The sequence below is a fragment of the Salvia splendens genome, chromosome 9 (assembly GCF_004379255.2).
Source record: "Salvia splendens isolate huo1 chromosome 9, SspV2, whole genome shotgun sequence".
NCBI lineage: Eukaryota > Viridiplantae > Streptophyta > Magnoliopsida > Lamiales > Lamiaceae > Salvia > Salvia splendens.
In genome coordinates, this window is record NC_056040.1 from 1,579,468 (window position 1) to 1,600,268 (window position 20,801).

At 35.7% G+C, this 20,801-nt stretch overlaps 1 protein-coding gene across 1 annotated transcript; it reads right to left on the minus strand.

Moving 5' to 3' along the window:
• Nucleotides 1-1,963: 1,963 nt before the first annotated feature.
• LOC121746521 lies at nt 1,964-3,592 on the minus strand. Its single transcript, XM_042140399.1, has 3 exons — nt 3,327-3,592; nt 3,045-3,150; nt 1,964-2,325 (listed from the first exon to the last, which is right to left on the minus strand). The coding sequence occupies exons 1-3, from the start codon at nt 3,363-3,365 to the stop codon at nt 2,159-2,161; spliced, it is 312 nt and encodes a 103-aa protein (XP_041996333.1). The 5' UTR covers nt 3,366-3,592; the 3' UTR covers nt 1,964-2,158.
• Between the last annotated feature and the right edge of the window lie 17,209 nt (nt 3,593-20,801).

Here is a 20,801-nt window from a genome sequence, read left to right on the forward strand (position 1 = left end):
ATCAAAATAGAGTAATATTTATGTAAAATTTAAAAAATTACTACTCTATTTATCCCATAAAAATATAGACTTTTGAACCCCATTCTCTAAGTAATGTACTCCAAAAACTTTTTCTTTTAACTTATTACATCAATACTTAAAATTACTACTCCATTTGTCCCTTATTTACAAACAATTCTTTCAACTTGTTACATACTGTATGTAAAATTACACATAAATAAATAACATACTCATCATACTACTTTTTTTTATGAGACAAAAATGCTCAAACCATTGAAAAATGGTGAGCTGAATAAAAATGCTCAAGATGAGCTGAACAACAACGAACCGCAAGGAGCTCACAACTGCCCCAAAACGAGCTGCTCCAAACATCACAACGAACTCAAACAGAACAAAACAAAAAAGGACAACCAAAGCTCACATGGGTACGACACAACACAAAACCCAAAAGAAGACACCCAAGAGGCCAAACATCAAAAAAGAAGGAAGGGAGGGGGCAGCCATTGAACCTGTTTCAAGTGAGCAACGAGTAGCAAACGAGGGGTGGGAAATGGTACCACTTTAATCCAGGGTGAGGGCGTGGAAAAAGCACTAGCTTCTTGCTTCAGCTCGCCACAGAAGTGGATCAAAACAGTTAACCTCCAAAAATAGCCATTGAGTTTGCCCAACTCCTAACATCATTGAAGCTATCCATCACCTGTCCGGGTGAAAATGGGAGCTCCAGGTACCATCCTCTCATCCATATACCAAGGCGCCAAAAAAGTCGTTTCTTCTCAAACTCCCAATTGGGCTTAAATTCATGGAATATGATCTTATTCCGAATGTCAAATACTACTTAAAGATATAAAGAAATACAAACATAATTATATATAGTTAAATGATACTCATAGTTCTTGAATTTTTTTTACCGGCGATGAAATCCGGCTACATGTCCTTTGCCATCACATCACATCGTACGTGCTTACCACTGAAAAAATGATAGCAATGTGATTACGAAATCCCTAGAAGGTCGATTGGTTATCCATCTCATTTAATGTAGCCGGATTATGTTGTCGATGGACTTTTTAAGTTCTTAATATTATTTGCCAAATTTAAAGTTTGTAGGGAATATTAATTTTAGAAAGTTTTTGATATAGGTGTCAATATCCCTTTTTAAATTGGACTGGTTACAAAATTGTGAATGTGCCTGATGAGCTAGTAAACATGATTAAAATTTTTTGTGATTCGGATATTTTGTCGGTGTATTAAGAGTAAGGATATTTCTTGGATATGTAGTGTCGCACTGTCGCACAATGCTTGTACCACTAAATTTTTTAGTTAACAAACAGAGGCAATGCTAGTTGTATTTGTAATGAGTTCTCTCTTGGTACCATAAAAATTACTATTGGCATCCTTAATTTTAGGCATTATACAAATTAAAGATCAATTTGTTTATTTTATTACTTCAGCTAAATTAATAAAATAACATAATCAAACTTTTCTTTTTTATATAAAATAAAACATACGTGCACTAATATCATAGACTGTATCATCAATTCGATCAGTTTACTTCGACAATATATTCCTCGTAATATATAAATTTATTTATTCCTCCTACAATATATTTTATCATTTCCTCCATTCACAACATATTTACTAATCCTTAGTAACATTCCATAAAATGGAACCAATTCACAACATAATAGAAGTACTAATCTTTATACATAACACTATTCATAAATTGGAATAATTTATCGAATGGAGTACTATTTATAATATACTCCATACACCAATCTCTAATGCTAAAATTCATGTTGCAACTCATTAAAACTATTCTCAAAGGACAAAAGAAACCGAAGTATTTTCTTATATCGATTCAACCTCTTATTTAAATGTTACTCTCTGTTTATATTTCATCTCAACGGTTCAAGTACAAAATATCATCACTACCCAACTCAATTTTACATTTGGCAAAATGGGTGAATTACTCGTGAAGAAAATAATTAAAATATAAAATAGTACTCGTACTAGATTTTACACATTACACGTGAAGCAAGAAGCAACAAAACAGATGTTGGAATGAATTTAGTATAAAAAACATATTACAGATTCATGTGATGCAACAAAACAAATGCTTGAGACATCGTTGTCGAAATCAAAAAATTCAAGTACCAATCATTCATGACTTATCATCGTCATTGCTATTTTTCATCGTAGACTCCGATACTATATCGTGTATTCTTTGGCGTTGGCTTGATTCGCTATCCGAGTTGAATCTTCCCTCTTCTCTCTTCTTCGCATAAGCCTCGAAGAACTCCTTGTTCTCTTTCTCTAGCTCCTTCCACACTATCCTCGCTCACCACAAATTAATAGCAACTCAACTTGTTAAATTCATAATTCTTGTCCCACATCGACTTGGTAACGATCCTAGTTCACCCATTTCTAATATGGTATCAGAGCGGGTTCAAGTCGATGATGGATTATATCTTTTTATCTCTTCTCTTGCCTACCCTGATGAAAGTCCGATGTGTCATTCCGGCCCACACGTGAGGGGGCGTGTTAAAATTCATAATTCTTGTCCTACATCGATCTGGTAACGATCCTAGCTCACCTATATAACCCTCCTCCTTATAAGACCTTTTAAGGGGTGAGTGACTCATTTCTAATACAACTATTTTTATAATTTTTTTTAAACATCAATTTTATACTTAATAGCTTAACATTTTTTTTGGTGATATACACTAGTTCCGCATTTATACAAATATATAGGGAGTAGTTTATTTTTCTTTGAACAATATTAGATCATTCATTTTAATGAGTTAGGTCACACTTCCAAACGTCGTTCTTGAATTGAAACAAGAGAATAATAGTAGTAATTTATTCTTTAAAATGGCCATGAGTAATTTATTCTTTGAACAATATTTAGTTCTCTTTAAAATGAGTTAGGTCAAACTTCCATAAGTATATATGTGTGTGTATAATTATACATATATATTGAATATTGATTGTATTAATTGAATTTATCACAGTTCCATTTTGTGATCAATACAACTAAAATAAAATACCTGTGGAAGTAATGACTGGCTTGATATTTGCATGCTTTTCTAGAGCTTCCATGCATTCCTCTATACTCATGTTGAATACTATGCACTCTTCTATTAGGTGTTGTACCTATATCCATATCATTAAAGACAGATAAAATACATATTCCCTCAATTCCACCACAAGCAATTCATTTCTTTAACACACTCGTTTAAAAAAAATAATAAAAGTAATAAATAAATTAAAATAGAAGAATAGTAAAATGAAAGAGAGAATAATATATATATAGAAAGATACATACTCACCATGTGGATGTACTGAGCAGAAGGAGACTCCGATCCCATATGTTTTCCCAAGGCACTGACTGTTGGGATGAATGATTAATTAATCTTCTGGCTGTCCAATGAAAATATATCTTCGATTACCAAAAAAAAAAGCAAATCAAATTAATAAGAGGGAGGGGGATTGATCGATCAAGATAACTAAAAACTATAGATAGAAGAAGATGAAGGAAGGAGTAAGAAGAAGAAAAAGGGGAGAGGGGTAGATTGAGTAGGGACAATGGAGAATTTATTGTAAAAGAGAATGGGAAAGGGGTAGTGATCAGGTGATGGCAAGGTGAGTAGTCCCACGTGGGAGATGACGCCTGATTGGCTGGGAAGAGATTAGGCGAGATTTTGTTTAAGTAGCCGCCGACTTCACGTGGCGCCCCGGGCCCACCTCACAGCCTTGCCATTGGACCCATTTAAGGCCCAATTGGATCTTCATTTAGGCTGCGGAATTTCTACGTTGTATTCACGACTACACACCAAAACTACTCCAGATCATAGCCCTATTATATAATTTTGGTCATATATTTTATTTTCTGAATTTTTGCATCTGAATATTTGAACTCGGATCACAATTGGTCATACACTAACATTTTCATTAATTTTTAAACAGTTTTAACCTGATTTTTTGACCGATTTTTAAATAATTTTAACACGAATGAGACTGTTGAAACCGTCAAAATCGGGTTTAAACCGTTTAAAAATTGATGGAACTGTTAGTGTTGGACTAATTGTGATCCGGGTTGAAATGTTTAGGATGTTAAAATTTAGTAATAGATAAAGTATATGGTCAAAATCATAAAATAGGCATATATTAATGACGTTTTGCTCTTTATTTATTGATTTACATTTTTTTTTACTGAGATTGCCGTACACAAAACTTTTTTTTCATTTAGGCTGCGGAATTTCTATGTTTTATTTATTGATTAAATTTTTTTACTGAGATTGCCGTATACAAAACTTTTTTGACTTTATTATGTTGGAAATTTACTACTCCTATGATATGCAAGATATTCGTTCTGCGGTTGAATTTTCTATGACTATTAAATTAACATAATAATGAGAGGGGCGATCATTTATAAAATTACTCCTTCCCCAATTCGCACTTTTTTAGATGGTAAATTTATTATAAATTAGTGTAATTAAATGTAGTAAAAGAATAATTTATTAATTTTAATATTTTAATTAAAATATAAGTGGTGCAAGTAGTTTGGAATGGAACAAAAATAAAAATGCAAATAGCTTGAGATGGAAAGTAGTATGATATTTATTAACAATTTAAATTTTATTATGGTCCAAAACATATAAATATGTTAATAATCATATGGATTGAAACGTAGAAAATGAGATTTAACTCACTTTCATTTTATAGTTGGTATGTAAAACTTGAAAGACAAACAGTCCTTACTCAAATGCATCAACCCTTTAAATTGGAATGAATCACAATCTCTTCAAGTAGGAGTTGAACTTATAATCAATCGGTTAAATTAAGGAACCTGCAACGGAAATTAATATAAAAATTGCAGTCAATAAGATAGAAATCATCAAAACCAAACTGAAAAACTGATAATTAATCTTCCATTCCGTAATTAGTAAATATCTAAAAAACAGAAAAATATTTTACTTTACATCTCAACTTTATCGTTTGAAAAAAAATTTGTAACTAAAAGGTTTTCAGAGGGCATTTTATAAACATAGTTATCAAATAGAGAAAAGATAAATGTACATAATATCCTTAAATTTTAAAATTTAATTGAATTTAGTAAAAATTAAATTTGTTATTTGTTGTATTATTATGTAACAATAAGAAAGAAGTGATATAGAAATTTTACGTCAAATTGTAACATGATTTCGAGCTTGATTCGAATTAATATACAATAATAAGTAAAAAATGTATTTTTTCTTAAATATACAAATATTTAAGTTAAAATTTTAGTTTTTTTAAAGTGTTGCAAAATGATTAGTATGAAATTTATTTTAAATCAATTAATGTTTATGAAACGATTTTCAAGGTTAAATGTTAAAAAAAGTTCAATTATGTACGTACAATTGTGTACATTTATCGCTATCAAATATTTACTTGTTAGTCAACAAATTAAAACGCTTGTAATATTAATTCTTTAAAAAAATTGGATGGTATATTCATTTTCTCATTCATTTACATTCTAACATGACAAAATATAACACTACACATTATTCTCTTCTCTTGGGTCCACTTTCAATAGCATTTGGGGGTGTGCTTTTTTTATGAAAAGGAAATATCTCAACAGTAGGGATAATGCCATATGAAATTTGAATAGTTATTTCTCGAGAGTTCTATTTACCAAAATATCCAACAATTATTTATCTACGTAAATCAATCAAACCGCTAATATTATGAGTCCTTAATTGTTTAATTCATTAGGATTTAGTTAAAATATGATACATGAAAGAGCAATCGAAACAAGAAAAGAAACTTTATTGAATTGAATTGAGAGAGAGAACCGAGATCAGGAGCGTAACAAGAATGTACGTAATCAATTCTCAACAAATATTCAAGTATTTAAATCTATGCTTCTAACGATCTAAGGACTGAGATTAAAAGATCTATACTAACACCTAATTCGACGGAAGCTCTTGAACCTCCGTGCCAACTTTGATCTCTTCTCCCTCACTTGTCGTTGAGCTGCTGCAACTTGAGATATCATATACGGACTATCTAACAATATGTACCTAAAGTCGCTGAATTCATGGATAAAGTCTGTCACTTTAAATTGTCAGGAGTAGAAACCAACGGCAACACCGGTATTAATACATCATACTCGAGTATTTTTAAAAAAAAAAGAAACTAAAGGAAACAATACTACTAGTATTATAAATAAATAAAAAATGATGTATTTTTACGTAGAGTGCATGTCTTCATTCATTGAGAAAATTAAATGAAACTGCTTATAAAAAACTTACATAAACTTAAAATAAAACTATACCACATATGCTTAATGCTTTATTAAATATTTTACTTTATTGAGCTAAGTTCATTGTGATTGTTGGTCATGCACTACAACACATATTTTGTGGCAGTAAAAATAAATTGATACAATACGAATCTTTATTTTTCCTTACTAAATTATCATTTTTTGTACGTATTTGTAAAGATACACCATTATCAAGCAAATTACACGTACTACTAATATATGGAAGTATAGAAATATGGAAGATCAACACATTAATAAAACGGCCGCCATTTATATATGGAAATATGGAAATCTAATTTTGTGTAAAATCTCATAAATTAAGGAAATCTCATAAAGCTACCTTTGTTACAATTTAGGTGCTGATTGCCGAAGGAAATAACCACGTTAATTATGTTCTCTTGTTTTATGAATATCCTCCCAAATAATATACTATAAATATTAGAGAGTTTCATAGTAGATGCCCAAGAAAACTAATAGCTACTAATTTCGCTCCTCCCTTCATCTAATACTTCTGCGATACAGAGTCATTGCCTTCGGTTTCTTTTTCTATTAGTACTTCTATCATTTTTTTTGCAAAACAATGAATGATTTACACAAAGAATTATGGATGAACATCCTTGAAAGACTCTCGATTAAAAGTATTATAAGATGCAAGTGTGTTTGTAAGTCATGGCGCGATATAATTAAAGACAGTGGATTTGGAAAGTTGTATACTCCAAAACCATGCATGGCTATGGCTTTCGATCATCGAGACAAGATGGGGTATGCAGTCGTTGATGAGGCATGCCGGCCTCTTTTCAGATTCAGCTTGCCTCCTCCTTATGATCAATATCCAACTATTGCTAGCCATAGCCATCGCGCGGTAATTGATTCCGTCAATGGTTTGCTTTTGTTGTGGGATGGACTGGATGGTAACGATGATGTTCTCTTCGTAGTCAATCCAATGACTTGTGAATATATCGAGCTTCCTCCTCTACCCACACAAAGGTCTTTATTTGGATTTGGAGTAAGCAAATTAAGTGGGCAATATAAGATTTTGTGTGTTGATGAAACTATTTGTCAAGTGTACACTCTAGGAGCAGAATGTTGGAGAAGCATACCGGCAGCTGCGACAAGTCAATTGCCTGGCCGAGGACACGTGAGATTCAAAGTGCCTCCAAAATTAGGAGCGAGGATAGCATTTGATTATGCTATATTTTTCAATGGAAATATTCATTGGTTGGCATGTGATTTCGAGAATAATTTATTGGTTTATTGCTTTGATCTTGAAACCGAGCTTGATAAACTCGTAGTATAGCAAGTATTTTGGATGTTTAACGTGAATACTTCAATGTTTTGTAGCATATTACTCGAGTTTGCATCCATTATCCACTACTTAAGTGTTTTGATGAGTTTGTCTAGTGTTTGGAGCTAAAACAGGTGAAAATGACTTGAAAAAGAGCTTGAAGCGAGATTACATAAGAATGCCCGACCGGGCGTTCATGCATAAGAGAAACGCCCGGCTCGGGCGTTTGTGAGGATGATTCCAGAAAGTTCGCCCGACCGGGCGTTCTGCCTAGGAAGAACCGCCCGACTGGGCGATGTGGAAGAATCACGGCATCGAGAAGATCGCCCGACCGGGCGTTTAGGCGACTTAAAATCGCCCGGCCGGGCGATTTGTGCGGAACATTGGAAAAGCTTATTTCCGCCCCCGGGTATAAAAGGCACCTAGGTTTTCGAGCTCCAGACAGCAGACACGCCCCCAAGAGTAGTTTTCACATTGGAGAGCAGATTAAAGCGACAAAGAGTCCGATTCATCAAGACCTCAATTCCAATTCCAAGACCTCAATTCCATGGTACCGAACGCACAAAGTTTTGTTCAAAAATGTACCCTAACAATATCATGAACTCAACAATATCATGTTAGTACTCTAGCAATTCCAACAATATTATCCAAGTAGATGCAAAACATGGAACATCACGTTGACTTGTCCACTTTGATTCCCGAATGTTGCTTTCTCGCGCGTGCATATACTTGACGTTCCGCTTCCTCTCGCCACGACGGCCTGCCTTCCTCTTCTAGCCCGGGCTTATCTTCAATCTTGTAAATCCACTCCCAATCCTTGACGTCATAACCTTCCCCATCTCCTGCCATGGAAGATCTTTCAAGTATGATTTCAAAGTTTTTGCAGGTAGGTCCAACTTTCGGATCATTCTCAGCCGGCAAGACGCATATGACATGGGCACGGCTGTGTGGGTGGTTACCAAATAGCTTCGTTTCATCTCGATGGGAAAACACAATGTCATCAGTCCTAAGTGTGAGAGTCACTATAAAGTCGTCGATCCCGTTGACAACGGCGTGTACACGCAACGACATTGATATTAGGTAATGAGAATGGACAAGTATGTATACATTTTGTAGTATGATTCAATAAATGTCATAAAAACACTATCATTGCAAATCTATTTAAAAAGAAGCAATACTAAGACATGGCGATAACAAAACTAAATCGTTTGTTAAAAAACTTTCACTAATATGGCAGAATTAGTGGTATATTCATTTTGAATTATGTGGAATCTACTATCATTCAACATGATAATTATTGGAATATATAAAAACGATTAATATAATTTGGAAGAAGTTTAAGAAGACAATGAGTTCAGATATATAAAAACAATTTATTAGATTTAGTAATTTGGAGAAACTAAGAAACACTTCAATTCTCAATATCAACTTGTAAATGATACATCATATATAGGCATCAATCTCATATTCTAGAATACTTTATTCTATTCTATTCTATTCTATTCTATTCTATTCTATTCTATATATCTAGATTATTCTTTATAATAATGTAAATATTTTATTAGATAATATAATTATAATATCCACATAATTTGACTACAAGTATCTAAACATTTTATCACACAATTCTATAAAATTCTACTCCTACATAACATTTGCATTTAGATAATAAAAGTTTTTTAATTTCTCTTGTTCAACAATAATTTCCTTTGTAATCCAACTTTTCAGGAAACGTTGTGTTGATATGCAAATGTACACATGCAGCTCTAGTTTGATTCTAGTATCTTTTTTTTGTCTAGTTTAGTTTGAATTTGATTGTTTTTATTTTCTTTGAAAATCTAAGATCAAAACTGCGAATTATGATATAACAAAAAGAGTTTTATTGATAATTATTTAGTTTTGATAAGAGTATGGGTATATAAATTTATTGTCAAGCCAAATTTCTGATAGGAATATCTTAGTTTTACAAAATTCCTCAAATATTCCCTCCGTCCGTGAATGAGAGTTTCATTTTGCCATTTTAGTCTGTCCGCTTTGCCATTTTAGTCTGTCCGCGAATAGGAGTCCTGGTTCATGGTAATAGGGTCTCACCTTCCACTAACTCATTTAACTCACATTTCATTTAAAATTTAAAACTAATATATACAAGTGGTCTCTTATTCTAATAAATTTTTTTCCATCCACTTTTCTTAACATTACTTAAAACTCGTGCCGCCAAGAAATAAGACTCCTAATGACGGACGGAGAGAGTAATATACATAATGAACCATTGTGAATCGTTATCGACTTGAGCGAATCAAAGCTAGGGTATAAACAATTAAACAATTACACTAGACAATATATAATGGGCAATTGGCATACATGTGTCACAATATCTTCAATACTTTCACAGTAGATAAATAGATTCAAATCATTATTGAATAATAAGTCTATCATTTGCTAAAGCTTTGAATAATCTAATAATCATATATACTTGCTTGATAGTGCTATCCAAGATTGGTCGAAAGTATATTCCATTATCTTAGAGTTTGTGAATCTATGCTTTATTTAGATGTGCTACATCGCATAAACATAGTCGATTGTTATGAAAAAAGATGTATCCAGTTGCATAAACAAGAACAAAAAAAACAAGAGTAAATAAAGAATTGGAGGAAAAGTAAGAATTGGGAACGAGAGAGATGTTTCTTAGGCATCTATGAAAGTCTCTATAGATATTTATATTATAGGCTTTGGGAAGATATTCGTAAAACAAGATAGCATTAAATCCTAGATATATGGTTCCTAATATTTATATTAAGGGTTTCGAAAGTGATCAATAAATCTAACACCAAGATAGCATTAAATCCTAGATATATGGTTCCTAATATTTATATTAAGGGTTTCGAAAGTGATCAATAAATCTAACACCAGATCAATTCTTAATAAGACCGTCTTCAACCATCTACATTAATATTTAGTGTTATTCTATAAAAAATATTATAAAAATGAGTTTGGGGGTGTGCTTTTTTTATGAAAAGGAAATATATCAACAGTAGGGATAATGCCATATGAAATTTGAATAGTTATTTCTCGAGAGTTCTATTTACCAAAATATCCAACAATTATTTATCTACGTAAATCAATCAAACCGCTAATATTATGAGTCCTTAATTGTTTAATTCATTAGGATTTAGTTAAAATATGATGCATGAAAGAGCAATCGAATATTGGAGACACAATGTAGAACAAGAAAAGAAACTTTATTGAATTGAATTGAGAGAGAGAACAACGTAACAAGAATGTACGTAATCAATTCTCAACAAACATGCAAGCATTTAAATCTATGCTTCTAACGATCGAAGGACTGAGATTAAAAGATCTATACTAACACCTAATTCGACGGAAGCTCCTGAACCTCCGTGCCAACTTTGATCTCTTCTCCAACACTTGTCGTTGAGCTGCTGCAACTTGAGATATCATATACGGACTATCTAACAATATGTACCTAAAGTCGCTGAATTCATGGATAAAGTTTGACACTTTAAATTAACAGGAGTAGAAACCAACTGTAACACCGGTATTAATACATCATACTAGAGTATTTTTTTAAAAAAAAAACTAAAGGAAACAATACTACTAGTATTATAAATAAAAAATGATGTATTTTTACGTAGGGTGCATGTCTTCATTCATTGAGAAAATTAAATGAAACTGCTTATAAAAAACTTACATAAACTTAAAATAAAACTATACCACATATGCTTTATGCTTTATTAAATATTTTACTTTATTGAGTTAAATTCATTGTGATTGTTTGTTGGAAGGAAAGATCCGACTCAATCAAGGGAAGATCCTACACAATCAAGATTGGAAGAATTAGTGGTGATTGATATCTTTTTAATACCTTGTATAGAATTAGGTATAGATTTAATAGCTTACCATATGTGGAGATATTGAGAGCGCGTGTAAATCTTTACTTTTCTTCAACCAATAATGAGAATAATTCCCTCAAAACCAATGTTTATCATTGTTGGTCATGCACTACAACATATTTTGTGGCAGTAAAAATAAATTGATACAATACGAATCTTTATTTTTCCTTACTAAATTATCCTTTTTTGTACGTATTTGTAAAGATACATCAGTATCAAGCAAATTACATGTACTACTAATATATGGAAGTATAGAAATATGGAAGATCAACACATTAATATATATGGAAATATGGAAATCTAATATTGTATAATATCTCATAAATTAAGGAAATCTCATAAAGCTACCTTTGTCACAATTTAGGTGCTGATTGCTGAAGGAAATAACCACGTTAATTATGTTGTCTTGTTTTATGAATATCCTCCCAAATACTATACTATAAATATTAGAGAGTTTCATAATAGATGCCCAAGAAAACTAATAGCTAGTCATTGCCTTCGGTTTTCTTTTTCTATTAGTACTTCTATCATTTTTTTGCAAAACAATGAATGATTTACACGAAGAATTATTGATGAACATCCTTGAAAGACTCCCGATTAAAAGTATTATGAGATGCAAGTGTGTTTGTAAGTTATGGCGCGATCTAATTAAAGACGGTGGATTTGGAAAGTCGTATGCTCCCAAACCATGCATGGCTATGGCTTTCGATCATCGAGACAAGATGGGGTATGCAGTCGTTGATGAGGCATGCCAGCCACTTTTTAGATTCGGCTTGCCTCCTCCTTACGATCAATATCCAACTATTGCTAGCCATAGCCATCGCGTGGTAATTGATTCGGTCAATGGTTTACTTTTGTTGTGGGACGGACTGGATGCTAACAATGATATTCTTTTCGTAGTCAATCCAATGACTTGTGAATATATCGAGCTTCCTCCTCTAGCTACACGTAGGTGCCTATTTGGATTTGGAGTGAGCAAATTAAGTGGGCAATATAAGATTTTATGTGTCGATGAAACTAGGTTTTGTCACGTGTACACTCTAGGAGAAGTATGTTGGAGAAGCATCCCAGCAGATGCGAATAGTCAATTGCCTGACCGAGGACACTTGAGAATGACCATGCCTCCAGAATTACGAGGAGCTAAGATAACAACTGATTATGCTATATTTTTTAACGGAAATATGCATTGGTTGACATGTGACATCGAGAATAATTTATTGGTTTGTAACTTTGATCTTGAAACCGAGCTATATACTAGTTTTTCTCTGCCTCCCCTTCAAAACTCCAATAATGCGATTTCATCCTATTGTGGATATCGACTATGCATTTTGGACAATCGACTATGTTTATGCGATGTGGCACATCCTAGACAAGTTGTTATTTGGAAGATGAACAAATATGAAGATACAAAATCTTGGATAATGGAATATACCTTCGACCAATCTCCAATAGCACCACGAGGCAAGTCTACAATTATTATACCACTCAAAGTTTTGGCAAATGGTGACTTATTGTTCAATAGTTGTTCGAATCTATTTATCTACTCTAAAAACAGTGAAGGTATTTTGACACATGTTATTCTGAAACACTATGCACATTATATGTTGCCTAGCATAGTTATTTATACTCCAAGCTTTGTTTCACTAAAGGCGATGAGGATTCACAATGTTCAGTGTTTATTAGTTAGGAGTTATTTTTGTAATAGTTAAGTATTCGCATTGTAATAGTTTCTAAGCAAGTTTTAATAAATTATTTTTTTACTAAATCTAGTCATACATTAGAGTTCTGGGCTCAATTCACTATAACGTGCATTAAATTAAAATTTGATAATGATATTTTAATACTAATTGAATTTACTGATTTCCTTATGAAATATGGATTTTAATCCTTTACTGTCTAGAGTTTTAGTTTATTTAAATAATTAAACTTTGAAGCTTAAAAGGAGAAAGCATATACTTGACCTTTATTTCCAAATAAGTGTATTAGATATATAATGTGTGACGAGATGTCAATAGATCGTAAATATCTATTAATATTACCAATGGAAAGTGTACCTTAAAATGAATGGATTTTCAACTCTATTTATTTAGACCCTGAACTTTGCATTTTCTTGTTGGGCTACGGCCCATGATTTTAAGTTTAAGTAAAATTTATATTTTCTTGTTGGGCTATAGCCCATGATTTTAAGTTTTAAGTAAAATTTGTATTTTCTTGTTGGGCTAGGCCCATGATTTTAAGTTCAAGTAAAATTTGTATTTTCTTGTTGGGCTACAACCCATGATTTTAAGTTTAAGTAAAATTTGTATTTTCTTGTTGGGCTACGGCCCATAGTTTTTAAGTTAAGTAAAATTTGTATTTTCTTGTTGGGCTACGGCCCATGATTTTTAAGTTTAAGTAAAATTTGTATTTTCTTGTTGGGCTACGACCCATGATTTTTAAGTTTAAGTAGGGATGCCAACGTAACCCGGAACCCGCGGGCCGGCACGATAACCCGATAAAAATACAGGGTTAGGGTTGTAATTTCGCAGCCCGAATTTAAAATCGGGCCATTTGGGGCTGACCCGTTCGGGTTGTCGGGTTAGGCGGGCTGACCCGTTCGGGTTACGGGCAGGCCATCGGGTTGAAGGCTTCTGCACAGCGAGCAATTTTTGTAGTGGTCATAACTTTCTCTACAAAGCTCCGATTGAGGCGTGCAATATATCCACGCGAAGCTCTTTCAAAGACGAAGAGAATGATATGCATTAGGTGTTTATCAGACTTCAAAATCACGCGAAACATTGACTCAAACAAGGCTGCTGCATATCCACATATTTTGTGTACATTTTCTAATCCATTTTCTACCATTTCTCAACAAATATGTAAACATACCAAAAACAGAAATATAATTAAAATCATACAAGACAACCCTCTAAAACCATGCAAGATCCAAATACGTCAACCGACTATATAAGATCACGAAAAAAATCACTATGTGGTTCATGGATTCATAAATACTCGTATATAAAAGCTTTCTTTTAGTATATTTCCAATATAATAGTGCAAAGTGTTTTGGTTCATGGATTCATGAATTATGCGTACTTTGATGATTCTTAAAACAATAATAAATTATTATTTGACTTATTTACAGCTGGAATAAATTAAATTTGCCCAATCATAATTCAAGAAAATTTAGAGTTACTCCAATTAGCTAGCTTCTTGATAATTCACTCTTTAACAATTCAAAATATTTTTGTTACATCTACGATGCACCTCTTACGTTATGAAAATTTTATTCAATTTTCTACGAATTGATTTATGTTTGAATTTTGAAACAAAGAGTTGATTTATGTTTTAAATACATAAGCATAAACATACTATTGATAGATATTTTGTAAATAATTATGTAATGAATAAGTTATTTAAATATCGGGAGAATATTATGTGATTGATATGAGAATATATTTTGCCTAAATTAGAGAGAGCAATTATTGTAAATTTAGGTTTACCATATGTGTAGAATATCTAGCCTATAACTATGTAGTCTCTGTAACATATTATTCATTCAATTAAAAAAAAAAGAAAAAAAAATCTTAACACGGATCATTCTCCTGCGGCAAGACATTTATAATGTGGCTGCGAGCCTGCGAATGTGTGGATTAACCCCAAATAGCTTGTTTGCATTTCGATCGGAAAGCAAAATCTCATCACTCTCAAGTCCAAGAACCAGGATAAATCCATCGATGCCACCATCATCGTTGTTGTTGTCGCTGCCGCTGCCGCCATCGTCGTCGCCACCGCTACTGTTGTCACACACTTCACACACTAAACACACAAAATACACATCAAATAAACACACTACATACACTGTACACAAAATATACACATTGTACACACATTACACACTTACAAATTTTACACGAAATACACACTCTTCACACAAACTAAAATTTCAAATTTAGTTCAGTTTTTCGATTTGGTTCAGTTTAAACATTTGAAAATTTTCAAATTTTCAATTTTGTTAGGTGTAGATCGAGAAAAAAAAAATCTAAAAGCTGAAAAAAATTCAAAAATAGGAGGCTTGAAATGTGTGAAATGTGAGTAGTATTTGTAGTGTATGAATTGTGTAATGTGTGTGAAATATATGTAGTGTGTGAAATACTCCTCTAAAGAAAGGTAGTACGCCACTCAATAAAATTCCAAGACCATGGTTAACATCTTTTAAAAAATTCTCACTTCTTGAAAATATTGCTCCCAGAAATATGCCTTTCATTTAAAAGAACCATTTTAGTTACTCAAATCTTGTGAAAACCGTAAATATTACTAATTATAACATAACTCCTCTGAAGAAAGGTCAAAATGTTATCTAATTTACTTCACATTTGAACACCGGGTTGTTTGACATCCTTGAGGAGAAATACCACTACGAGGTGGCTGTGTCGAGACCAGAGAGGATGTTGCTATTCCACAGAATCAACTCAGCACTCTCACAGATTTTCCTGAAGCACGTTGATGTACATCCCTGGGTGATGTCAAAATTAGCAGGATCACTGCTGCTAACAAGGCGGAAGGAACGAGCCAGAAGCACTGTTAGGAGTTTTGAGATGATAACAACGAGTGATGGTGCATGGGAACCGAGCGTGGAGTTGTAGAAAGGTATATTTTCTATTATATTCTTCACAATGACAATGGTACATGATATATAAGCTAAGGAGATGTTATACAAGGTAAGATTTCCTCAATCAATTTCCCTAATCAATCCGCTAGAAATCTTCTCAATTCCGTGTCTGATTTTATGCAATCTTCGTAGAATATCCCTTTGATTCCTTCTATGATTTCCAACACTCCCCCTCAAGTTAAGTGACGGGATTTCCGAAACTTAACTTGCCCAAAACTTCTTGAAAGTTCTTTGCTGGAACGGCCTTCGTCAAGATGTCCGCCAGTTGGTCTTCGGATTTCACATATGGGATTTCTACTATCTTTTCTTCAAGGTTCTCCTTTATGAAGTGTCGATCAATCTCAACGTGTTTGGTTCTATCATGTTGCACAGGATTTTCTGAGATACTTATCGCAGCCTTGTTGTCGCATAGTAGCTTGCAGGATTTCTGTGACTCGAGATTTAGTTCCTTCATTACTCTCCTAAGCCAAAGTATTTCAGTGAGTCCACTCTTTATGCCTCGGAACTCGGCCTCTGCGCTTGACAAAGCCACTACTTTCTGCTTCTTGCTTCTCCAAGTCACCAAATTTCCACCCACAAAGGTGAAATAACCTCCTGTTGATCGCCTATCAACTGGGTTCCCTGCCCAGTCTGCATCCGTGTATCCATGGATGTCGAGATGTCCATTCTTTCGGAACAGCACTCCATGTCCAGCGGTTCCCTTCAGATAGCGCACCACTCTAAGTGCTGCCTCCCAGTGTTCGTCTTGTGGATTATGCATGAATTGACTCAGAACTCCAACGGCATATGCAATGTCCGGCCGAGTGTGGGATAGATAGATGAGTTTCCCTACTAACCGTTGGTACCTTCCTCGATCAGTTGACGCTGCTCCTTTAATTATTTGAAGGCCATGGTTCTGCACCATAGGAGTATCTGCGGGTTTGCATTCGAGCATCCCTATTTCTGTCAAGAGATCGAGAACATACTTTCGTTGATTAATGAAGATTCCCTTTCCCGATCTGAGCACTTCAATCCCAATGAAGTACTTGAGATCTCCTAGATTCTTCATCTCAAATTCTGTAGCCAAATGTCCCTTGAGATCCTTTATCTCCTCTGCGTCATCGCCTGTAATGATCATATCGTCTACATAGATGATTAGACAGGTGATCCTTTCCCCTCTCCGCTTGATGAAAAGTGTGTGATCGGAGTTACTCTGCTGATAGCCATATTGCTTCATTACTTCTGTGAACCTCCCGAACCAAGCTCTCGGGGACTGCTTCAGCCCATACAGTGTTTTCTTCAGTTTACACACTTTGTCTTCTTCAAATTCTTCTGTGAACCCAGGTGGAGCCTCCATATAGATGGGATCTTTCAATTCTCCGTGAAGAAAGGCGTTGGTGACATCATACTGATGTAGTGGTCAGTCTTTGTTTGCCGCCACTGATAGTAGGACCCTTATGGTATTCATCTTTGCGACTGGGGAGAATGTCTCCGAATAGTCCACTCCATGAGTCTGTGTGTAGCCCTTTGCTACTAACCGAGCCTTGTATCGATCAATACTTCCATCTGGTCTTCGTTTAATTGTGAAGACCCACCTGCAGCCAACTGTGTGCTTTCCATTGGGCAACGGGCTAACTTCCCAGGTGCCGTTTCTTTTTAGTGCCCTCATCTCGACGTGCATTGCCTCCCTCCAGTGTTTAATTTTGACAGCTTCTTCAAAGGTTCTAGGGATCTCCTCCTCACACAGTGCCGTATGGAATGCTCTAGCCATTTTTGATATGTTGGCTTCGGCGAAGTTTGCTACTGAGTACCTGTTCTTCCTTCCTATTCGTTCTGGAGAATATCTCTTTGGCGGAACTCCTCTTGTACTCCGTGGAGGGAGTACATACTGCCCTGTATCCTGATCAATAGTGGTATCCTCCTCGTCTTCTGTATCAAGTGAGTTAGGGGTGATATCTGAAATTTCAGGATTACTAGATATTACCTCGGATTCCGTTACGGTTGGATCAGAGGCACGCGGCGGAAGCGTTGTTGGGATCGTCTCCGTAGGTGAGATCGGCTCATGAACAGTGCCAGCTTGCTCTGTTGGGTCCGAATCAAAGGTACTTGGCACATACCACCGTAGGGAGTCATTTTGGACAGACGGCTCCCCCTGTCTCACACTCCCCCCCTGAGTCCCAAGGTGGTAGAAAAATTCAGTCTCAAGGAAGTTGCAGTTCATGGTGGTAATGACCCGTTTGGTCTTGGGGTCATAGCATCGATAGCCTTTCTGGTTAACCCCATATCCCAAGAAAACACACTTAATTGCACAAGGGGAGAATTTATGTCTTTCATGTTTTGGGACGTGCACGTAGACGGAGCAACCGAAAGTCCTAGGTGGTAAGGATAAGGCTGATGGGACTTTAGTTAAGGTAGATAAATGATCCAGAGGGGTCTTTCGGTTTAGCACTTTAGTGGGAAGGCGATTAAGGAGGTAAACGGATGTGGCTATAGCTTCAGGCCAGAAGGATGGGGGTACCTTAGAGTCAAATAAGAGGGCTCGGGTCATTTCAAGAATGATTCTATTTTTCCGTTCTGCTACCCCGTTTTGTTCTGGTGTATGGGAACAAGAAGTTTGGTGTACTAACCCATTTTCACTGAAAAAATTTGTCATGGAGCTATTTAAAAATTCCCCCCCATTGTCAGATCGCAAGATTTTGATAGATGTCTGAAATTGAGTTTGAATCATTTTATAAAACATCACAAATTTATCATATACTTCTGATTTATGTTTCATGAAATAAACCCAAGTAGCTCTACTGCAATCATCGACAAATAACACAAAATATCGAAAACCAGAACTAGTTCCTACGGGTGCTGGGCCCCACACATCAGAGTGAATCAAGGAAAAAACAGTGTCAACACGAGTATCATTTGGTTTAAAAGAGTTTCGGTGGCTCTTGGCCAAAACACAGGCTTCACATGAAAAATTTCTAGGAACAAAGAGTTTAGGAAATAAGGATTTCAAATAACCCGGAGAGGTATGGCCCATCCGACGGTGCCAGAGCCAAGTATCTTGATTAGTGGACCCGTGAGCAAGCATCGCCGCACCATCTTGTCGAGCAATCTCGTCCACAAAGTAAAGCCCACGACGCTCAGTGCCACGTCCAATAATCTTCCCCGTCCGGATATCCTGCAACATACAGAAGTTCGGTTGCATCAGCAAAGAGCAATTTAAATTCTTCGTCACGTGACTGATTGACATTAATTTCTGGGACAGTTTAGGAACATAGAGGCAGTTGGGAATTTGAACATTAGGGAAAATTTCTATAGTTCCCGCCCCTTCAACTGGTGTTATCCCCCCGCTTGCAGTCTTAATGTGTGATTTTTGGGTCTTATGAATTTCTAGAAAATCATTCCGATCGTAAGACATAGTATCGGTGGCCCCACAATCGAAGATCCATCCCGTGTCATTAATAATACTACACTCTTGGGCCTCAAAAGCATAAGATAGATTTTCTAGGGGTGAAAACATGTTTTTGCATATAATGGGATCGTTTTTGGGATTATCAAGAATCTGGGGGGTATTTTGTTTATAATTTTCGGAATGGGGTAAAATGCCAAATTTCTTAAAAGTTGAGGATTTAATTGCAAAGCTATTTCTAAATGGGCTAGGGTTCTCATCCCCCAGCCCAGTACCTCCATTCTCGCCGTCTTCAACCCGTAGAGAGGCGCTCATCGCCTCTGCGGTCTTTCTCCCGTCGCCGCTGCTTTCACTGCGGCTGCCACCGCCGGTCGAGAGACCTCCGGCTTCGGTCCTCCTCTCCTGGAATCCCGTCACGGCTTGACTCCCTCCGCCGGTCGAGAGACCTTCAATCTGGTTTCTTCCTCCGCCATTGATTCCGACGGCTACCTTGGCTTTGGCGGCTTTCTCTTCCTCCCACCACTCTGGGTACCCTACCAATTGGAAGCACGTTTCTTTGGTGTGTTTGTGCATTCCACAATGGGAGCACCAGAGGTTTGACTTGTCTGGCCGGTTGTTTCCCCGGCGGTTGGTGGCCGAACGTGGTGTCGGCGTCGGCTGGCCTCGGTTCTGTTTCTGTTGTGGACGATACTCCCTTGCCCCAAATCCGAATCCGACCCCCGATGATGCTTCGTTGCCGACGGTAATGGATGTTGAATCGGACGCCGGTGACATGATCTTGAGTCGAGCTGCCTCCCGTTTCACCCATCCATACGCTACGTCGGCTGAGGGGTAGGGATCCTCTTTGAGGATCTCTCGTCGGATCCAATCATACTTCTCGTTTAGTCCGGTGAGAAATTTAAATAGACGCAATTCTGATTTGATCTCTCGGTATTGTTCTACTCTTTTGTCGCAGCAATTCACGGTCTTGTGTGAACACCGATCGATATCGATCCATAGACCGTGTAAACGGCTCCAGTACGCTTCTAGCGTTGAATCTCCTTGCAATATCTTACTCGCCTTGTCTCGCAGGTCGTAGATTAAGTACGAGTCCGATGAACTAGCAAACGTCACCGCGAGCGTATCCCACAGGGACTTCGCCGTTTGGTGATGTGCGAAGTCAGCTATGAGATTTGTCTCCATGTTGTCGATAATCCACGAGAAGACTATCAAGTCTATCTCTTCCCAATCCGTGAAACCGCTCTCCCCTGGCTTCGGTGGGGACG

Bases quoted from the DNA above. Each gene is read 5' to 3' on its own strand.
- LOC121746521 (XM_042140399.1), bottom strand. From the start codon at position 3,365: ATGGGATCGGAGTCTCCTTCTGCTCAGTACATCCACATG. The intron at 3,151-3,326 runs GTGAGTATGTAT...ATATGGATATAG, and splicing joins CTGCTCAGTACATCCACATG to GTACAACACCTAATAGAAGA. The intron at 2,326-3,044 runs GTATTTTATTTT...GAGCGAGGATAG, and splicing joins GCCAGTCATTACTTCCACAG to TGTGGAAGGAGCTAGAGAAA.